The 21,712-nt window shown below is 28.2% G+C and overlaps 1 protein-coding gene and 1 long non-coding RNA gene across 4 annotated transcripts in view; one reads left to right on the plus strand and one right to left on the minus strand.

Moving 5' to 3' along the window:
- The window catches only part of LOC112687955 (dopamine receptor 2), a 177,871-nt gene that overhangs the window by 118,356 nt on the left and 37,803 nt on the right, over positions 1 to 21,712 (plus strand). Inside the window, exon 4 of one of the 3 annotated variants that reach the window (XM_025560957.1) lies at positions 8,552 to 8,714. The exons of the other annotated variants lie outside the window; for them this stretch is intronic. Coding sequence (XP_025416742.1) covers positions 8,552 to 8,581 — 30 coding nt within the window. The 3' untranslated portion in view covers positions 8,582 to 8,714. Of the gene's footprint in view, positions 1 to 8,551; positions 8,715 to 21,712 lie in introns of those variants that run through there. 3 annotated transcript variants of the gene reach the window in all.
- Positions 8,063 to 21,712, minus strand: part of LOC112687957 — a 49,311-nt gene continuing 35,661 nt past the window's right edge. The window contains exons 2-3 of the long non-coding RNA XR_003149034.1: positions 8,208 to 8,400; positions 8,063 to 8,147 (exon numbers count right to left, since the gene is read on the minus strand). This is a non-coding gene — a long non-coding RNA (uncharacterized LOC112687957). The remainder of the gene's footprint in view (positions 8,148 to 8,207; positions 8,401 to 21,712) is intronic.

The raw sequence follows: 21,712 nt of genomic DNA on the forward strand, positions 1-21,712 counted from the left end.
GGGGGGGGGGGTTAAGAGTGAATTCTCATATCCTCTCTTACCTTACTTATCCAAAAAAAGTAGTTAGCCCCCCCCCCCCATTTAAAAATCCTGGCTACGCCACTGCCCATGTCCTTCCTCAACTCATTGTTTGAAGTTGTGCTAACCGTATATCTCTGAATCCTATATACGAATGAAAACTCTTATTGTTTGTTTTACTCACATGATTTTTAGCAGAAAACACAGTATATATTTATTAAAATTCAACATATTATTCCTCATCCAAATTCACCTGGATATTAGCGAACAGAATCTGCAGCAATAAATGTGCAGCGAAATCTATTTTTAAATTATTTCCTCAAGATTTATAGTGGGTAAGTTAACACACAAGATTCTTGATCGACTACCAATTTAGTAATTTAGGGTAATATTAAACTGACCATACTATATCAATATAACTTGATCAAACATTCAACCGATCGATATTAATTCTGCTGTGTGTGCTTTGATTTACTGTTAATTATAATGTTAATATGAATAAATTATAATTTAATAAATAACAAACATATTATACTTGATTCGAGCATATTATTAATCCTGTATAATAAAACTAAAGCTTTTGTGCATAAAAACCTTTGAAAAGTTATTTAAACTCAATGAATAAATAATAATAATAAGCCTCGATGTTAACGATGCCGAGAATGGTAGAATGCTTAAGTAAAACATCTTCAAATCTTCTAAATTTAACTGATTTATTGATACTTTTTTTTTAATAATTATAATATAATCGATAAATATTATAAAATATTTGACAATGCTGACATGGAACATAATACTTAAAATAAATTTGAATTACAAGAGCGTCAAAATTATAAAAAATAACAAAAAATTTATGTACACAAACGCTTCGTTTTGTTTAGCGAACCTATAAGGAGAGTATGGGGTATTTTGTCTTCAGTCGTCCTGTCCCTTTTTCTCTCATCGTGCAATTCAGAGTATTTGCACATGTTACGGTTAATCGCATTTGTGATGATATACTTCAAGTATTCTGCCTACGTTATTTACCTAAACTGTTTAAAAGTTCGGTGCATCGGCCGTATTTTAAAGACTGTTCACAGATCGAGTGATCGTTGGAACTACCTTAACACATACATATATACTGTCCACCACCTACCTCCTTTAATCTACCGATCACCATTTACGCGACTTCATGTAAGATGACAAAATTAAATTACTCGAGTACACGGACGCCGAGTCAATAATTGTGTTTCCGAATAAAAAACTTCATCAATTTATTGCTATGGACGGCCGGTTACCAACGCTTAGGCGCTAACGGCTACTCGATGTCCATAGTAGCAAATTGCAAGTTATATTTAGTTGGATCTGAAGTTTAAGTGTCTCGGTCTCCAAACTTATTACGGGTAATAAGGTCCACAGGTCATTGATACAATTATGTTTCATCACATTTACATCACATTATTACAAAAATTTATTGATATTCTCTGTGCACTCGACTTTTCCTTGTTATCTCCTATTCACGCACTATGACTCGAGTCGAATAGATCATAAATACATATAGAATACATATCTATACTTGAATTTACGTCAATCATATTCGTATACTACTGTCTTACAAGCACGTCGTCAAGGGGGGGGGACTTAGAGAACCTGGCACCCTAAGAAAAATCAGTGGCCCCGAACTAGCCCCCTTGATTTTGATTTTTAAATATTATGGTGTTTAGTTGTCCCAAACCGGTTAAATCTTGAATGTATAATTCATATGGGCAATTGTAAACTCCGCTAGAATATCGGTTAAGATAAAAAGATACTAAAAAGTCTAATGTAAACTCCGCCAGTTTTTTTTCTTACATATAATAGCTATATGTAAACTCCTCCAGTTTTTTGTTTGTTTACCTGCTCACATTGCCACGTGCCTTCTCATATTAAATACGTTGACATCTATTGCGATGATATATGTCGAAATTGATAAAATTATTGTCATGGTTCGATTCAAGGTGGATATATATCCACATTTATTAATAATTTTATCTTCATATTATCTGAAATTAGAATTTTCCAATGATGATATAGGCAGTAGGTAAAGTATACGTAAAGTATACTTTGACAAACATTATCATTCGTAGTCTACGTGTCATCGTGTATATTTTATATTGAACGAAATATGTCGCAACAAAGTAATAATATAAAATTAATTACTGGTTAACGAGGCAATTTATTGGTTTTATTTAACAACTATAAATATAACCAAAATATAAAATATGCGTATGATGAAATAAAGTGGAGGTTTGATATTATATAATATTATAATAATAATATTAATTTATTATTACTTATTACGTATTACTTTTAATAATATATCATATTTATTTTATACTACTACTCGATTTTCTTCACTGACGGAGTTTGAATGTATTCAATTTTACCTGATTTTTTTTAGTTGTGGAGTTTACATGAACCCAATTATACCTGTTTTAATTTTCTGATGGAGTTTACACTAAAAAAAGGTACTTGTGGCAAAATTTACATGCGCCCATTCCATATAATTAACGATCGTATGACAAAAATTAAATTCTGAGATTCTATTTTATAAATATTCATCACTTGAGAATTTGAGATAAAACAATAGTGTACGTGTATTAATAGATTGAAAACTAGGAATTCCAAATACGGATATCGACCGCATATTTGATAAATACAACTACAGAAAGGGGCCAAAAAATGTTGGCCCCCTTATAGAAATATGTCTGGTCACGTGCCTGCTGGCTTACCACTCTTCTAACTACTGTCAGCTTCCTTTTTTTTAAAATATTTATTAAATTTTAATCGTTTCAACAAAATATTTGTTTTCACAGTGTTTTTTTTTTTTTTTTTTTAATAAGTTACATGATTAAATAATAGAATAATAATAAAATATTTTACAAATTAAATTACATAATAAATTATGTTATTTTATTAGATTTTGATGATATCGACAAAGAAAAAAAATTCCTAATTTTATTGTATTTTCAATAAAACATACTTTATATTGATTATATTTACATAAATCAAAAAATAAATATTAAATATTACTCGACATAGAAAACAAAAAAAATGTATTTACTGCCATGATTTTTTTATTTCGAATAATATTTTGTACGATCATCACTGTCGCAAAAATATTAGTTACACAATGAATATAAATAGTTATTCTAACAATAATTTCAGTTTAGAGTAATATTTAGATGCATCGTGTAATGTTTAGTAATAGCGTGTAACATCTGCCGCTCATGTATACTTATCTTCTAAATATGTTACTACCTATCCATTTAATGTCTGATAATAATACATAATACAATAAATAAATATACTAACATATTTACTTAAAGTTATGCGTTTAATAACTGTATTGTATGAATATTAAGAAAAATGTAACTTTAATAGTTTTATAGTATTTTTTCGAGTTCAATATCAAGTGCTTATAGTATTAAAAAATACTTAAATAATTAGAAATATAATATCGATGTATTGCAGAAAGATCATTAACACTACTATACATTTATACTACTCGTACTATTCAGTGGCTCAAGGTGTTGCTCAAGCAACACCTTTAAATAGGGTAGGGTGTCCTCTTAGATCTAGGCTTGGGAGTTGTAAGGTAATGGGTACAAACTGCAAGTGGTACAACTTTACACATCATGACCAGTTTATTGTATTAGTCATTATTTCATTGATTATACCTACTTATACAGTAAGGTTAATACGGTTAAGTTATATTTAATAAAAGTCCACAGAAAACATTGTTTTAATATTCTATTCTGTGGTAGTGTTGTGCCAGTTTGGTACTAATTATTGTTTGTCTATTATGAACAGACAACATATAAAATGGTCATGAAGATTGTCTTTCAGTCTTCTGTCGGTTATTAATACACTCATGACTCATGGTTTTTACCAATTTATCGTGTCTAAAATGTTTACGTATTTGTTATTCATCGCTTATAGAGTTTCTTTTACAACGATGTGAACTGCAAATCGAAAAAGTAAAAACATGATTATTGTTGATGTATCATGATGTTGAAATTTAATCGTTTAGAACACAAATGAAAACCATCAGATACTTTTAATACTTTTTACTTGATAAGTATTAATTATTTTTACGTTTACGGAGGCAAAGTTTTAAAGTAAACTAAACATGTCATCACATTTTTAATTATTTTAATAGATTATTTTATGATCATAGTACAAAACCAAGGTTTAATATTGTCCAATATTAACATTAATGTTGTGTATTTTGTTTATTTTTGATGTTAAGTTTTTTGGTCTAATAATTTTTATATAATTTAAAGTATTTAAGAAATAGTAATAGTATTTTTAACTATTTATTTATTAATATTAATATTATTTAAATGTTTAATCTAGATCAAATAACTTCTGTATCTACTGGCTTGTAAAACTATATACTTTGGTAGTATAATGAATCATTTAGAGATGTATCTTAATGTTATTTTTAACAATACAATTCAGTATTATGCACAATTAAGTTATTGATTATATATTTGTACTAATTGTTACGGTTTTTTTTATATTCCAGTTAAAACTTTGATTTGCATGACTTTATGTTAGTAGTGAAAGATAAATTAGTAAATTAATTAATCATTAATGACTATACAATTATTTTAGTTAAAAAAATTTAATTTTAGATAACTTTACATATTATAGGCACAAACATTGAAAAAGAGGAAACTGAAGAAAAATCAAAACTTTCTAATGATTCAGCTACATTTTTTATGCTTTATAGTTTCTCTCCGGCAATGATTTAATTCTTAGTTAAAAATGGTCCAATGCAACGTGCAGTTCAAGATTTATCTCAAAAACAATTTCCTAGGGATAAGTATAATCGTAGCTTCCAAACAGTTTAGTTTTGGAAACAACTACCGGGAAATTGTTTTGTTCTAAGAGACTGGCTTAGCTATTAAATATCAAACAACAATTTGTACTGTCATCACTGCATACTTTTTGGAAAAAAAATCAATTAAAAGCATGGACAAAGAATATTTTTTCTGTGTGGATTAGAGCATTACATAGTATTGTAAAACATGAATGTTCTGAATCACATGTAGAAGCATCATTAAAGTATAAACTATACCAAACTTCTTTATCCGTAATTCCACTGTTAGTGGAAAAACAACAGCAAGAGAAAGCATTGAACCGAGAAGTGGTAAGAAGTTTAATTGACATAACTTTATTTTTAGCAAAAAATTGCATTGCATTTCGGGGTCACCATGTAAATTTTTCTTACACTGGGAATTGTAGTATCTTTTTTAATCTTACAATAATTATTGCAAAATATTCTCATCCACTTGCCACTTATATAACAAAACTTGAAACTTTAAAAAACCTAAAGTAAATTTTACATCAAAGTTAAAACAAAATCAACTTATTCACTCTATTTCTACTACTATTAAAAGTTTTAAAATTAAAGAACTAAAAGAAGATAAATTTTTTAGTGTGTCAAGGGATTCTACCTTCGATTTGTCAAGAAAAGAATAAATTTCATTTATAATTCGATATGTAGCTGTAGATGGAAATATTAATGAACGTCTAGTTGCATTGAAAGACTCTCCTAATACTACAGAATTAAATATGTTCAATATTTTTGAAGCTATATGTAATGAGTTAGGCCTTGGCTGGTTAAATTATTTAGTTGGACAGTCCTTCAATGGAGTGCAAAACATGAGAGGTGAATATAAAGATTTACAATTTCGAATAAATGATAAACATCCAACAGCAACTTTTATATGGTGTTGTGCCCACAGACTTAATTTAATCCTAATAAAAACTATAGGTTGTAACTTTAATGCAGTTGACCTTTTTGGCAATTTAAAAGCATTATACAATTTTATTAATGGAAGTAAAAAGAGAGTTGCATACTATGAAGCTGCTCAAAAAAAATACTCAACCACAAATCAAAAAACTTTTTAATATTTAGCACCTTTAAATACAATTTTACAGATTAAAGATTTAGATCTTTTAGCAGATTTCAGTGTTATTTGTGAGCCATAAACACATTACAAATGCTCGAAACAATGAATTTGGTCTATTATTTGAAAGCTTAATTTATGAAGTTAATATAAATGAAAATGAATCATTTGAATTTGAAGATATGAAAACAAAAAGCATTCATCGGAAAAATAATTATCTGGACAAAAAGCAAGTGATGAGCCAATATTAGATTCCACTAAGCTATTCAAAGTTGACATATTTTTGGGTTCACTAGATATTACATTAAATACCATTAATCAGTATTTTAATAATGATGTTATTGGAATATACAAAAGATTTGTCCTTGTTTTCAAAGAGGAGAATAATTGAAATAAAAAATAATCGCAGTTCATTTCCAGAAGACTCATTTGAAAAATGATGTGCTGAATATCATACATTTCGTACAGATCATACAGATCGTGATTTATTAATAAACGAATATCTTCATTTCTGTCTAATATATGATAAGTTAGAAAACTCTAAATTACTACCAACAAATCTACATAAAGCAGCTGAACTTTTTCTACCTCAAATACGGAGGATGAATATGATGAAACTCTTGATGAAATAGTCGACTTCAATAAAAGAAAAGTATTAAATCCATATAACATGGATAATATGAAGACAGTATTCAAATTATTTCTGGATAGTCGGTTATCTGGTATTTTTCCAACATTAAATACCAGTCTACTTATAGCATTAACTCTTCTAGTAACCAGTGCATCTACAGAAAAAAACATTTTCTAAATTAAAATTAGTGAAAACCAGACTTCGAACAACAATGTCACAGATAAAACTGGAAGATCTTATCATGATTAGCTGTGAACGAGATATTGAAGTGGAGCATGAAGATATTTTGAACAATTTTACACAGCAAAGTACTGTATTAGCTAAATATTTATAATATGAAATTAAAAGTATTTAATTTGCCAATTTATATTTTACTATTACTTTAATATTAATTGATAAACAAGATAATATCAAAATCAAATGTATTTTAATATTTTATTAAGTTTTGCTACAAACAAAAAATAAAAATAATATGTTTTTATTTGTTTTATATTGGTCTTTGATGGGAAATATTTTTTTAGATGTAAGGTATTATCAAATTATATAATAATTAATAATTAAACAGGTCTTCTTGCATACTTAAGGAACACTGGCTTACAAATATTGAAAGTTTATGGCAATTGATGACTGAGAAAGTCCCATTATTAGTTGGGGGGTCATTGTTTTTCAATACTAAGCAACACCTAAAAAATTTGATATAGCCGCCACTGCTGCTATTCAACTACTAATTTTGACCTTAGTACATCATTGGTACATTTTAAACTCGACTTAAACAAAGTAAATACATTTTTTGAATTTACATTGTGATATACGTTTAAATAAATAAAAAAATTTAATTAATATTATTTGCTTTTTTAAAGGCAAATTAAAAATAAAAAACCCTATTTAAATCCGTGTAAAAGTCGCATCAAAATATAACCACGGAAACTACAGCAATGTATAATACAACATCAATAATCATAATCACAACCACACTCTACAAAAGTTATTCAGCGGTTTCTCTTATATTATTTAACATCTTACCTTCTATACAAAACAGTAATAAATTATATATAAAGAAATTTTAAATATCGATTTACCTTGTGAGAATTATTTTATGGTCAACTTTATATTTCTTTTCCGCTTTTCCGTAATCGATCACTGATGAATACTGTGAAAATAATTTAAAAACATATATATATATATATATATATATATATATATATATATACAGTAGATTCCGCTTATAAGACTCACTTTAGAACCAGCATAAAATGAGTTTTATAACCGAATGGATGTTGTAGGCGAAGTGGAAAAAAGTACAAACAAAAATCCGATTATAACTTAATTTCACAGATAGACAATTAATTTAAATATACAATCATACAAACATGAAACATGAAACATGCAACACATTAGGACAATAAACATCAATTGATGAACATGAAACACAGACCATTTTGGTAAATATATAAATACAATACTATCTGATGTACTGGGCACTAACACTTGAAAGTCCATCACATTATTAACATTATTTATTGTTTCACTTGGAGACTTGCATTTTGTAATGATTTGTTCTAAAATATATGGTTTTGTTAAAAAAATAATATCACATTTTTAATATATAAATACAATACCATCTGATGTACTAGGCACTGACACTTGAAAGTCCATCACATAATAAACATTATTAACAGCGCGCGGTCGCCGGCTACGAATGATAGGCGTGTAGACGTATGCGCTCGCGTGCTTGCGTTTCTTGAAAACACCTAAGAACGCGTTCTATCGGTCGTTGTATACATTTTACTTTCGGTGTGTCATCTTCTTAACCTAAACAGTTTTAGAACTTCAAGACTGTGTTTGTTTGGTGGTGGTTCAACTGCAATGTTAATAAATAATTACCAACATAGAAATTTATTTTCTACGATTTTTCTTACGAAATTTAATTCCTATAACCGATTTTTTTTTTTAATGTATTTAGATACATCCGGACCATTCCAAGCGATTTTGAGTCAAATACATGGCTGAACTTTCTATCCATGAGTCTTCTAAGCGACGTTTACTCTATTATACTATGATTATTAACCAGCTCGGCTCAATAATCATAAAAATAATAGTTACTATAATTTTTGTTGTGTTCAAAGTTTAAAATTAAATACAAGTTAGCAATATAGTAAGAGCTTAAGAAAAATACACTTCCCCTATTTTCAAAATTTTAAATTAAAATTGTATACTTTACTTTATTATTATCTTTAATGTGTTATAAATAAAAGATTTTTTCCAATTTTATTTTATTTTTATTATTAAAAAAGGTGAAATTCCTATGTCAGATGATACTTCATGGATGAAAGAGGTACAGAAATAGGTAAATGGTATGTCTGTATCCTAAACTTAAAACCAACATAATATTGCTCTCGAATAAACGATTCTGAATTAAGTAGATCGGGTTGATCAAAGTGGTACATTTTTCCAATTTTATTTTTTTACTTTAAGTCAGTTTTTTTTGCAAATTTTTAAAAAACTATTAATTATTTCGTTAATTATTTCCTTAGAGTACTAAATAGATAACATGTTCTATCAAAAACTTTCCATGATTGATAATCTATACCAGTGTTTCTCAACCTTTTTACCACCCCGGACCACTTCGATAATATTTTTTAGGTCACGAACCACCTCAATTTTACAAAAACTAGGAACTAGGAAGACTTTTTTTTTTTTTGTTCATCAACAAGAATACACAAAATTAATCACAACATGTGTTAATTTATTAATTTATGTTACATTTTATTACTATACTATAACTAATTTTTCTAGTTTTGATTGCAAGATTTAAGTATTATACTTTTAATTAATTCTTAATAATATTTTTATAAATCAAAAATTACATTTTAATGAGTACTTTCTAGTTAATTTTTAACAATATATTTATAAATAAAATATTACATTTTAATGAGAGCGTTGTGCTTGTTTTGTTTTAACAATTTTATCAAATCTTGGTTCCACTGTAGTTGTCAAAGATACACGTAAACTATGTGTGGCATCGAGCCTATTTCTAGTTTTGGTTTTTATATGGGTCATTCCAGAAAATCCAGCTTCACATAGATATGTCGAAGAAAATGGAAGAAGAATTTTCATTGCTTTTTCGAAAAGCACGTAATACTCGTCCTTGAGTTCAATCCAAAATTTGGTTACAGACATTGTATTAAATTTAGATTGTAGACCAATATCTGATGATATCTCTAACAAAAGTTCTTGTTCTTTTAAACACAATTTATGTTGAGAGTTTGTTAAAAATGGATTTTGTACCCACAAATATCCGTCTCGTGGATCTTGATTCACTGGATAATAATCTTCAAACGTATCATACAATGATTGCAAATGATTTTCGATAGTAATTTTGATATTACTATCGATCTTTAACTCATTAGTTTCTATAAATGATGAAAAAGATTCAAACATCTCATAGTTTCTTTCTTGAATAAGCGTTATCCACAACTGTATTTTTTTTTTAAATGCATAAACTTTATTTAACATGGTGAAAATTGTTGTGAGTGGACCTTGTAAACTTAAATTAAAGGTATTTATTAAGTTAAAAATATCAGATAAATAAATACATTTTGCGATCCATTCAGTATTTTGAATAATTGAAATGTAATTACTTTTCTTTTGAATTAAAAATAATTCAATTTCTTTTCTTAATTCAACAAATCTATTCAGGACTCTACCACGGAATAATCACCGAACCTCTGCGTGCATCAATAAATGAGAATTTTCAGATCCCATTTCCTCACATAAAATTAAAAATAATCTAGAATTTAAGGCATTACATTTAATAAAATTAATTATTTTTACTGCCTCAGTCAATACTTCATTCAAAACAGGTGACATTTTTTTCGCAACTAAATGTTGTTTATGTATAATACAATGTATATGAACAAAATGTATGTTTGCTACATTTTTAATTCTGGAAACTACACCAGAATATTTTCCGGTCATACTTGCGGCATCATCCGTGCACACAGACACACAATTTTCCCAGTTTAGTTGGTTTTTTTTTTAGATACTCATTTAATCGTTTAAATACTTCACTCCCTGTAGTATGTGAAGGTAATTCACAACAACACAATAAATCTTCACACATTTCTGATGTTTGAAAATCAATAAAACGTACGTAACATAGCAAAATTGCTTTTTGAGATACATCAGTTGATTCGTCAAGTTGTATTGAAAACCATTTCGATAATTTAATTTTATCTATAACTTGTTCTTCGATATCTACAGAAATATCAATTATTCTTCTAGAAATCGTGTCATTAAACAAAGGTAAATCATTCATTTTTTTAGCAGCGGAAGGCCCTAAAAGTTCACTAGTAACATCAAGTAAACAAGGTTTAATTAAAGTTTCCCCGATATTATACGATTTTTTGCATTTAGCTATATGAAATGCTACCAGATAAGATGCTTTAACTAATGAGTAATCAACCTTAGAAGTTGCAGACATAACTTTTTTTTGAGCCGTTAACTCTTTACCTTTTCGAATAAAAAAATCTATAGGTTTGTTATTAAATTCTTTATGCTTTGATTCCAAGTGACGAATAAGTTTAGCAGGTTTCATTGCTTCATTAGATAAAATCACAGAACACAATACGCATTGCGGTTTCGGTATGTCGTTAGAATCAGAAGAAAAACAAATAAATCCATACTTAATATAATCATCATTATAATTACGAACAAATGTACCTCTTTTCTTCTTCTTAGATGGTGATGCAATGATATTATCAACGGATTCCGAAACTGAATTGGTGGCAATATCATTATTATTTTTTTTGTAAAAATTTAATAAGTTTGTTTGTTTAAAATTCATTTTTATTAAACAAAATAACGTCGTACAGCCGCAACGTCACAGTTGCAATTGAAAGCTGAATCAATAATGTAGATATGAAACTAATTGTTGCGATAGTATACGGGTAATATAATACACTAATAAAATTCCTAACGCTACACTAAAAATAAATCAGATAACAACACAATACGGACCGGCATCTCTTTTATCGCGGACCGGTGCCGGTCCGCGGACCGGCGGTTGAGAACCACTGATCTATACAATACTTCTGATTATATACACAAAAAAGGAAAAAAGAAACCAATACATTCCTTATTTCACTTAGAATCTTATATGTTTTTTATTGAATTCTCGTGGATTACCATATACCACCATTTGCTTTCAGTAAAATACGATTGAGAACGGTACGATTGAGAACGTAATTTTTGGTAACATGATTGAGAATGCTCGAGTTTTTTTTTCCAACGTTGCCAAATGTAATCGATCGATAATATGAGCACAATAATCTGTTGATATTTATCGGACTTTTATCAGATTATCTGATTGTTAATAGGAACTTAGATACCAGATACGAGAGAATGAAGGTTAAGCTTTGGAGACGTCGCACAAACTATTCGTCAATATAATATACTACATAGCATATTTATTAAAATGGTAAAGAATGAAATTAAAATTATAAGAAGCGAACGAGGTGAAGACCTAATATTATTAGAAAGTAATAAATTTTATAAATTCTACATATTTTACAATTTTTTTATACATATATACACTATATTAGTATTAGATATTTTTATAAGTCCTACATATTTTTAATTTTTTATTCATATTATATATTACATATATTAGGCACTAATTTGTATACGATTATAATTATTAATTTATGACTTTTTTTAAGAATATTTATTGTATGTATACTAAATTTTTCAAAAGCCAAATAAATTATATAGCAAACTATTGCAACGTTGCACATAAATTCGTTCTCAATCGTATCGTTTTTTTGGTTTTTTTTTAGTCAGTGGTAAATTTTTTGATAATTTTAAGTGTTTTCAATCGTTCGGCCAAAAAGGTATAACGGTCTCAATCTTTCGATAGCCTTTGCTTTTACTGTACAATGATATGATACAGTTGGGTATTTATTTTTTTAATTCATTACCGATGATTACGTATCCATACTATGCCCCTTCACTATATCTTAATTTGTACAAAAACTAAGAAAAAAATACCGATATTAGGTACCCTGTAAACATTAATTTAATTTCAAGAAATTCTTTATCGCACGCGTTCATGTATAATTCTATCATCATCATTGTTTCCAACGGATGCTAGTTCGTAATAAGATAAACATGAAAGTTCAGCATTATCTCCGATAGCAGAGCCGACGACAATAAGCATCACCATTTGCAAGTTTGTGCTTTCGAAACATATAAATGTTATGTATATCAGGGGCGTATTTATGGGGAGGCCGAGGGGGTCCGGGCCCCCTCCGAAATGAAAAACACCATTGTTAAAGATTGTTATTTTTAACATGTTTATGTCTTAATACTGGGGGTTTCCGAAAATTTGTCGCGACACTGAGAATGTTGCTTATGCGATAATTTAAAATTTAAAATTTATAAAATATGTTTATTCTTTTAAGAAAATATGTGGTGAATTTTCAGTGACTTTAATAAAAAATTTGTTTATTACAATGTAGTTTTTATACTTTTAAAAAATAATAAATCATTAAAACAATTGAGTTTCTTATTTCTCTGATGGTGTAAAGACAGTCGAGAAGTCTTATAGTGTTAAAGTAATTTGTTTCGTAATAGTGTGCTTCCTCCTTCCCTTTCACTCAAAAATCAAATACATAATCGGCCCCCTCTAAAATGAAAACCTATATACGTCACTGATGTATATAATACATATATTATTATCAAGTACGTATAAATATACATTTTATAATTTCGGGAGTGGAATTTTGAACGTACATGAATTTGGTCCACCCTTTTTCACGGATTAACTTGAAATCTATACCAATATTTTGCGAGTTATTTGCGAGAATTTGCTAATTTATTTTCAAAATTTACAAGTAAGCCGTTTTCAAATTATAATTAAAAAACAGAAGGGTGGGCCAACTTCACGTAGCCCCTCCAAATCGATGATTTTATATAGATACTATGATTTTTGAATAGTTCTAAAAAATTACCAAAAACCATTGTTTCTACCTGTTATTTTACTTTTTTAATAACATTTATAAAATAAAATAATAATATCCTTTATTTATATAGAGAATAAATTATCATACTATTTTAAGGGGCCTCGCTACTGCTATTATTTAAAGGGCAACATATAGGCAATTTCTAATCTCGTCGTAGCCGTCCGGGATATTTGTGTTAGTTGTAAATGATTATTAGTGTGAGTACAATTAAATGGGGGTACCGCTCTCCCTTTCATACCATCAGGTAGTCACTAGTCGTAATCATATTATAATCGGTGTCCCGTACTCGCGTGTTGAATGGCTTCGGAAAATTCGGTTCATTAGTTTTAACTTATTATGCTATGAATTGAGAAAAATAATATAGTCCACAGTGTAAAATAATTTGTATAGTTATTATTGGTATAGATTATCTAGACCGTACAAATCTGGATATATATATATCTGCATATCCACATTTATTTTGTCCCTGTTACCTACTTGAAGTGGTTTTGCGTAACAAGCCTAGGAATATTTTCGATTTGCGAAGTGTAGCGACGAGTGCCAATACATGCGTAATCGTATCCAGATTCACACGGTCCAGATAATGTACTTTCCAGATATGTACAGTTTAGATTTATGCAGTCCAGAATTCTAAATTCTAAGTTTATACGTGGACCCATAATATATAATATAAAAAAACAGGAATATAATATAGATAGGTATATTGTGTATATTTTGATGAATAGTTCAAGTATTATTGCATTAGTATAATATAGTTTAGGAATTTAGGACATAGGTAGTTTAACATCAACTATTGTCATTATAATGTAGTATTATTAGTCATAGAAACAGTATACATAATAAATAAACAATCAGTGAGGGTAATAATTACGAAATTTTCTGTTAGTGCAGTTCATACAATAAATTGTTGATTATTACAATTACGTACTTATTTTTTAATTATTATAATATTGTGATCAAATAGTATTATTTAGGTTAAATTAAAATCATATGACATAATTTGTATAGTAAATAATAGCTTATATTATATTCATACAGGTATAGTGTAGCCTATTTTTTTTCTTCATTTTTGCTTCCAAAATATAAGTAGGATTTCTTATTGGCATACTTCTGGAATGTCTGAGATCAACCAATTCAGGAAGAAGGCAATTGAAGAAAAACATTTCTAGTTTTGAAAACATTTTGTTATCCCAAAATATATCATTTCGTTCAATTGTTTCATACTTTAAACCTTTATTTGTCCAATATACAAGTGACGTGTAGTTGTCCTTGAACGTGGTAGTAATATTTATGGTTGGTATTAATTCCTATAATATCATTGTTTTTATCAATTTTCCATAGGGTAATTTTATTTATTAATTTTAGGGAAATATAAGTAATTGCTAACATTATTATAGGATACCACGAAATAACGTATCCAATTATATTAAACTGTTTAGGTTTATTTAGCTAGACGCGGTGCGATAGCGGTACGGGGGGGCTCTCGCACGCACTCGCACGCACATATCATCAGTTAATATCGTGATCGCAAAAAAATGTTTATTTTTCATTCCAACATACGTTTCTAATTCCAGCACTATGTGTCGATAATTATCACGATTTTCATTCTGAAAAAATATTTGGATGCTCCGTAATATGTACGAGGGATCGATCGAGGCACATTTTAAAAATTGTATTTAGTTAATTAAATATTTAAATTTGAAATTTTGTATTTTTTTTTGTATTTACAACAATATTTATTGCAATTCAAACTACAAAAATTAAGAATGTGGCTCGATCGTTCCCTTGTACATATTACGGAGCATCCGAATATTATTTCAGAATAAAAATCGTGATAATTGTCGACACGTAGCGTTGGAATTAGAAACAGTAGTTTTTATTAAAAAAAGACGTGGTGGTGAGGCCCCTTAAATATGTTTGAACGATCATTTTCACATTTTCCACTGTTATTATATTATACATTTACCTACCTAAAAATTATGATTTACGACTTACGAGTATTTAACTTATGACTTATTAGTTGTAGACACGTATTTCAATTATAATTATGGTCTATAGCAATACAGTAGAACCTTCCAGAGGACTCATGGGTTTTCCAATTAAAGACACTTCATATACAATGATTTGATATAATTTTAAATTTGTTATCCAAATAAAGAGCTATATTTAAAATAAAAAAATCTCCATTAATAAATTGGTGTTATTATATATTTTGTTGATCAATTAAATTGAAAATCCTAAAACCACACAATATAATGATAATTATAATTTGTATATATATATATTCATATAGATATATATAACTTGTAAGGATACAAGAAATTCTGAATCAATAGTTTTTAATCAATAGTATATTAGTGCACGTTGCAGTGGAATCATTCCAATTAGGAATATTTTCTGTACCTATGATTCAACTACGAATGCAAATAGTTCAATGAAATCTGTTACCGCATCATAATGCTACACTCATCGTATAGCACACAATCTTTTTAAAGTTTTAACCTTAGGATCCTCATTACTATTTTCAATGTTGGTTAAAAGAACATTTTGACAATTTGGTGTATTGAAAAAAACATAGACGGTTACGGATAAATATTTATAACCTGGTTTTTTTTTTAGTTTCGTAATAATTTATAAGTTTGTATTTGAGCTATTTGTAGATTTAAGAATATATAAATGCAGCTCATGGGGGGGATCTATCCTCCATATCCCCTCCGTAACTACAACCCTGACACACATACATCGATACTGTTCTGCCGCGGACAACCGCCTGCTCGTTTGGTCTTTGGAATAACCCAATCTAAATATTATATTATTTTCATACTATTCTGAATTCATATTTTGAAAAATAATCTTAATAACACTACAGGTATTTAGTTGTATTATTATGGTTTATGTTTTCAATTTTTTTTGAGTTTGGGTAGGTAGTGCATGTGCATACGAACCACCACTGATCCTTTCGTAAAAATGAATTAGCAAATAAAATCATTTTTTAAGATTCCATAATAATAATTTAATTCCATAATCTGAAAATTATAATATTGGAAATAATTTGAATAAAATTAAAAATATTAAACAATTTTGAAATTCTAGGGCCACTTGGAGAGGCTACGTGAAGTTAGCCCAACCTTCTGTTTTTTAAACATAATTCGCAAACGGCTAACTCGCAAATTCTCGCAAATAAAGACGCATCATTTGGTATCGGTTTTGAAGCTCTAGGGCGATTTGGAGGGGTTACGTGAAGTTGGCCCACCCTTCTGTTTTTTAATTATAATTCGCAAATGGCTTACTTGCAGATTTTGAAAATGAACTCGCAAATTCTCGCAAATAACTCTCAAAGTATTCGTATAGGTTTCAAGTTAAACCGTGAAAAAGGGTGGGCCAACTTCACGTACGTGAATTTTGATCCCCTAAAATTCCTCTCTATGCAAGCACCTGTATATTATACACACTGCTGCAAACGTGTTCTAAAAGTATTCAAGTAGTACCTATATATTTAAGTACATTTATTAATGCTTACTAATATTCTAAGTACTTACACTCCTTAGTAATTAATCAAAAATATATTTTCAAATTTTAATTATTGGTAGTTAATGTAATATTACTTGATCGTTTACTTGTTTTCTATGTTATAGATAAGAATGAAAACCTTATTAGCAATGAGTATAAAATGATTATATTATATACAGACAAAATAACAATTGAATCTCAAAAATATTTTTATACAAATTACATTTATTAAATGTATATATTTTAACTGTTATATACGCGAATATTGAATGATGCCTTTTAGAATAACTTGCTACATAATAGATTAGTATAAACTAGCTATTTTTTTATAGTCTTTATAAATGTTTGAAAAACTTTTTAAAAATATTTGAGTATTATTTAAAATACAATTTTTGAAAAGTCTTTGTATAGTACCTACACGAAATACTTTTTAAAATCATTTATACATTGTATGTAAGTGTATATATGCTGTGTATGTATGTGTGTATTTGAATATGTATTATACATTATTTATTTTATACTATATATAGCGTACCGGTCGCACGCGGTATGAACACTAGTCGTAAATCCGCTTCCGGGCCACCGTCGCAACTACTATTGCGTTTCACTCAATTGGTTTATTATGTGTAGCTTTTAATAAATATTAAAATTAAAGGGTCGACAGCACATGACAAAATGCCACTCAGCAGCAGAAAATGTGCAAACATAAAATTTCTGAATTTATCATTTTCAACATCGTAAAACAAATTTGAGACGCCTCGTTCTTTGTAATACCTTCATAATTGTTGTAACCGAATTTCTGGTGTACGTAAAAACATCATTCATTCTGGAATCGATAATTCTTTATCTCTTACTAAAGCTTTAGCTCTATGAAGTCGGAATACAATAATTATATTATTCCTATAGTATTGTTCACCAAACGAATCTAAAAATAAATAAATATCCAATACACTTTTCCAGAATAAAAAATATAATTAACCTTTTCCGTCGCATAATTAAGGTAAACTAATACAAATACGATGAGGAAACTGAACTGTCGGTACACTAATCACATCTAATTCGAGTACAGCTATCGACTAATTGCATGATAAATAATAACATAACTGTCATTGATTTATCTTCGATTTTTTTTCAATTAATTTCCAGTTTTTAAAAGTAAATACGATGAATACGTAAAATAGTGTATTTGAATGTACATGGATTTCGACAAAAGTAAGAGTACATTATATTGCAATCACGTTTCTTATTAGCAATACACCAACCAATTTTACGTATAAAACAATTCTAATATCTAAAAGAAAAAACAAGTTCATAAAAGATAACAGTATATTACGTTCATTATTAATTAAATTAAAATGGTATGTGTTTATATACTAGAACAATTACACCTAAAGCCGCGTCCACACTAGTAAAAATTTACGTTCTGCGAACATTTCTTCATGCGGCACAACATCAATGTATGCGTGTGTGGACGTGTTCACCGTGTAACAACACACACAAATATTTTCGGCGCGAGCCACACACACACGATCCGTTAGCTATGTGTTTTTTTGCGGCACAACCTAAGTTGCGTCGCTACATCATTCTAGCGTGGACTTATTTTCGTGTTCTGCGTGTTTTTCTGTTTCAAAAATAATCATAACTAAACTGTACATTATATCCGATGCATTGAATATAATGAAAAAAAAAAATGTACGATTTTCATTATTATACATCGTTTGATTAAAATAAAGGAGAAGAAAAAAATCCAGGTTTTAATGGATGAAACACATCTATCAACGCAGAAAACGATATGATTGTGGTGAATTATTGTTGATCACGGACACACGCCGTACAATGAAAATATTTATTTATATATTATAAACAAAAATTTGTTTCTATAAATATTTTCGGCGTAAATATTTGCGTCGAATACTACATTTGACACACAACGTACATTTTTACTAGTGTGGATAAGGATTAATAAAAATAATTTATATATTATAATTATTAATATATTTATTCCGTTTAACCAGTAGTTTATTTTAATCGTCTAAGAGCTAATGTCCTATACTATAAGTATAATTGTTTTTATTTTTCTATAGCATAATATGATATTATCATATATTAAACAAAACTTTAAAAAAAAAAGACTTGAAAATGCTATAGTATTTCATTAAATTGTTATAGAGTTAAATAATAATAAAATCACTCAAAGAATAATAATTACTTTGTGTACTATATATTATATATTTTTTTCTCTTTGGTAACAATATTATTAATCTAAAATTTAATTCAACACAAAAAACTAAAAATTATTATTTCTTGTTTTTTCTCATTTCGTTCATAATTTCAACTTGATTATATATTTACGTTAACATACTATACCGTTTTTGGTAAACGCATAAATATTATGCATACTAACTAAAGAATTAATATATTCATACTTTCTGAAATAGATAATTTAAAAAAAAATGAAAAAAATATGAATTTGTTTATACTCTACCGAGTATACTATGTTGAAAAACTTTTTTTTTAGTGTTAGTCTCAACCATCACACCCTAGAGCAAACCGTTCTTTATTTATGTTGTAAAATGTCGGAAGACAAAAAAGCATATAAAAAAGAAATCTAATAAATATTTTATTCCTAAAACGAATTTCTTATTTTATTGTATTTTTTTTTTTTTTTTTTTTATTGGTAGTTAAATATTGATCCAGATGAAGTTTACAATTTGCAATACATATTTTATGGATAAAAATATTTCCGTTTCTAAATGTTCAAAAATGTAATAAAAATCTACACATTATTTGCATATAAACAAAAACATTTTATAAGCTCGTTAAAAAAATGTATTGTAACATTGTATAATATTCATAAATAAATATATATAATTATAAAATACTTTATATATTAGTACACGAATAAATACATTCCTCTAGTGGATATAACTGAAGTGCCTTTCTTCAAACCTTAACTTGTCATACTGTTGTCTTAATTAATTTAATCATACTTATTCATTATATATTTGATACATATCTTAAGTAAACAATATATAAAAAAATATGACAAATGTTATATAGGAGCTTCCTAACTAAAAATAATATACAATAAACAGACCACTAAAACATTTTCATAATTTTTTCAACATGTCCCAATATATCGGCTATACATTTATAGTATTTTGTATTATCAAAACTGTAAATTATTTGGCTTTAATTTATAAGATTAGGCGGTAACTAAATATTGATGAATGTAACAATAGCAAATATTATTGAACTAGCCGATATGTTAGATATTATTGAAACAAAAAGTCTTATGAAAAAGTAGATAGGTATCAAATACAAATTATATTTTATCCTGAATATTTAAGCTTATTATTCGATAAATTTGTCGATTGAATTAAAAATAAATTAAATACCTAACACATAATTGAGTAAAACACAAAAATATTTTTATTTTTTTTTTTTTATATTTTTATATTTTAAGGCGAACAATCTTTAAAAATTATTACAATAAGTACACATGCGGTAATATGTATTATAGCTTGAATAACATGATAAAAGCAGCCACCCAATGGCGGCACTTTATGACATGATTAGGTTGGATTTAAGTTTACCTTTATATATTTAGCTAATTGATATTTAAGTCTCTACACCATTTTCTCTTCAGTCGACGAAGAGGATTATCAGGAATGGTGTCGGAATCTAGAGCAGAGATGAGTGGATTGGAGTGGTTTGACAGTCGGGAGCGGAAACGTTTAAAAAAGATTTTGGCAGTTTCTTCTATCGTATTCATTTTTAAATCTGTATGGAGGGTGTGATTAGAAACGTAAAATGGGGAATTTGTGATTAAACGGAGTGTTGTGGATTGGAAAATTTGAATTTTGTTTGTGTTTGATTTTTTGGCTGCGCCCCATAATTGGATCCCGTATGTCCAAATGGGCATTAATAAAGTTTTATATAGGAGTAATTTTGTTTTTATATTAAGTTTAGAATATATACCGAGTAAGAATTGTAGCGATTTTCGTCTAGAGTTTAAGAGGATTTTTTTCTTTTTTATGTGGTCTGCCCAAGTTAATCGTTGATCTAGAAATAAGCCCAAATAACGAGAGCTCGAGGATTTTGGAATATTTTGGTTGTTTAAATGTATAGGTGGTACAGTACCATGTTTTAATGTAAAAGTTAGATGGGTAGATTTTTCGTGATTTATTTTTATTTTCCACTTATCGTACCAAGAAGACATGAGGTCTAGGTGGTTTTGTAGATTCATGCCAGCAATTACCCAAAAATATAATATAAAACATCAATGTAACATGACATTAACTTAATCTAATCAAAATTTCAAGGCTTTGTATCCAAATAATTTTTTCAGGTTTCGGGTGTTCAAACACCGTAATACAACGTGCATTACGCCAGCACCGCCCATTAGGAAAATTTGATTTTTTTTACTATCAATAATTAGCACGTAATTAACATGAATTTGCATGGCCAATTTCGCAATTTGCATGTCATCCATTTCTCCAGAATCGCAAAAATTAACGGGTGGTGCTGGCGAAACGTTTCGCTAGCACCGCCCAATCGCAAAAATGGAATTTCATATATTTTTTCATAGC

This window comes from Sipha flava, unplaced genomic scaffold, assembly GCF_003268045.1.
Source record: "Sipha flava isolate LNK unplaced genomic scaffold, YSA_version1 36_pilon_pilon, whole genome shotgun sequence".
Taxonomy (NCBI): Eukaryota; Metazoa; Arthropoda; class Insecta; order Hemiptera; family Aphididae; genus Sipha; species Sipha flava.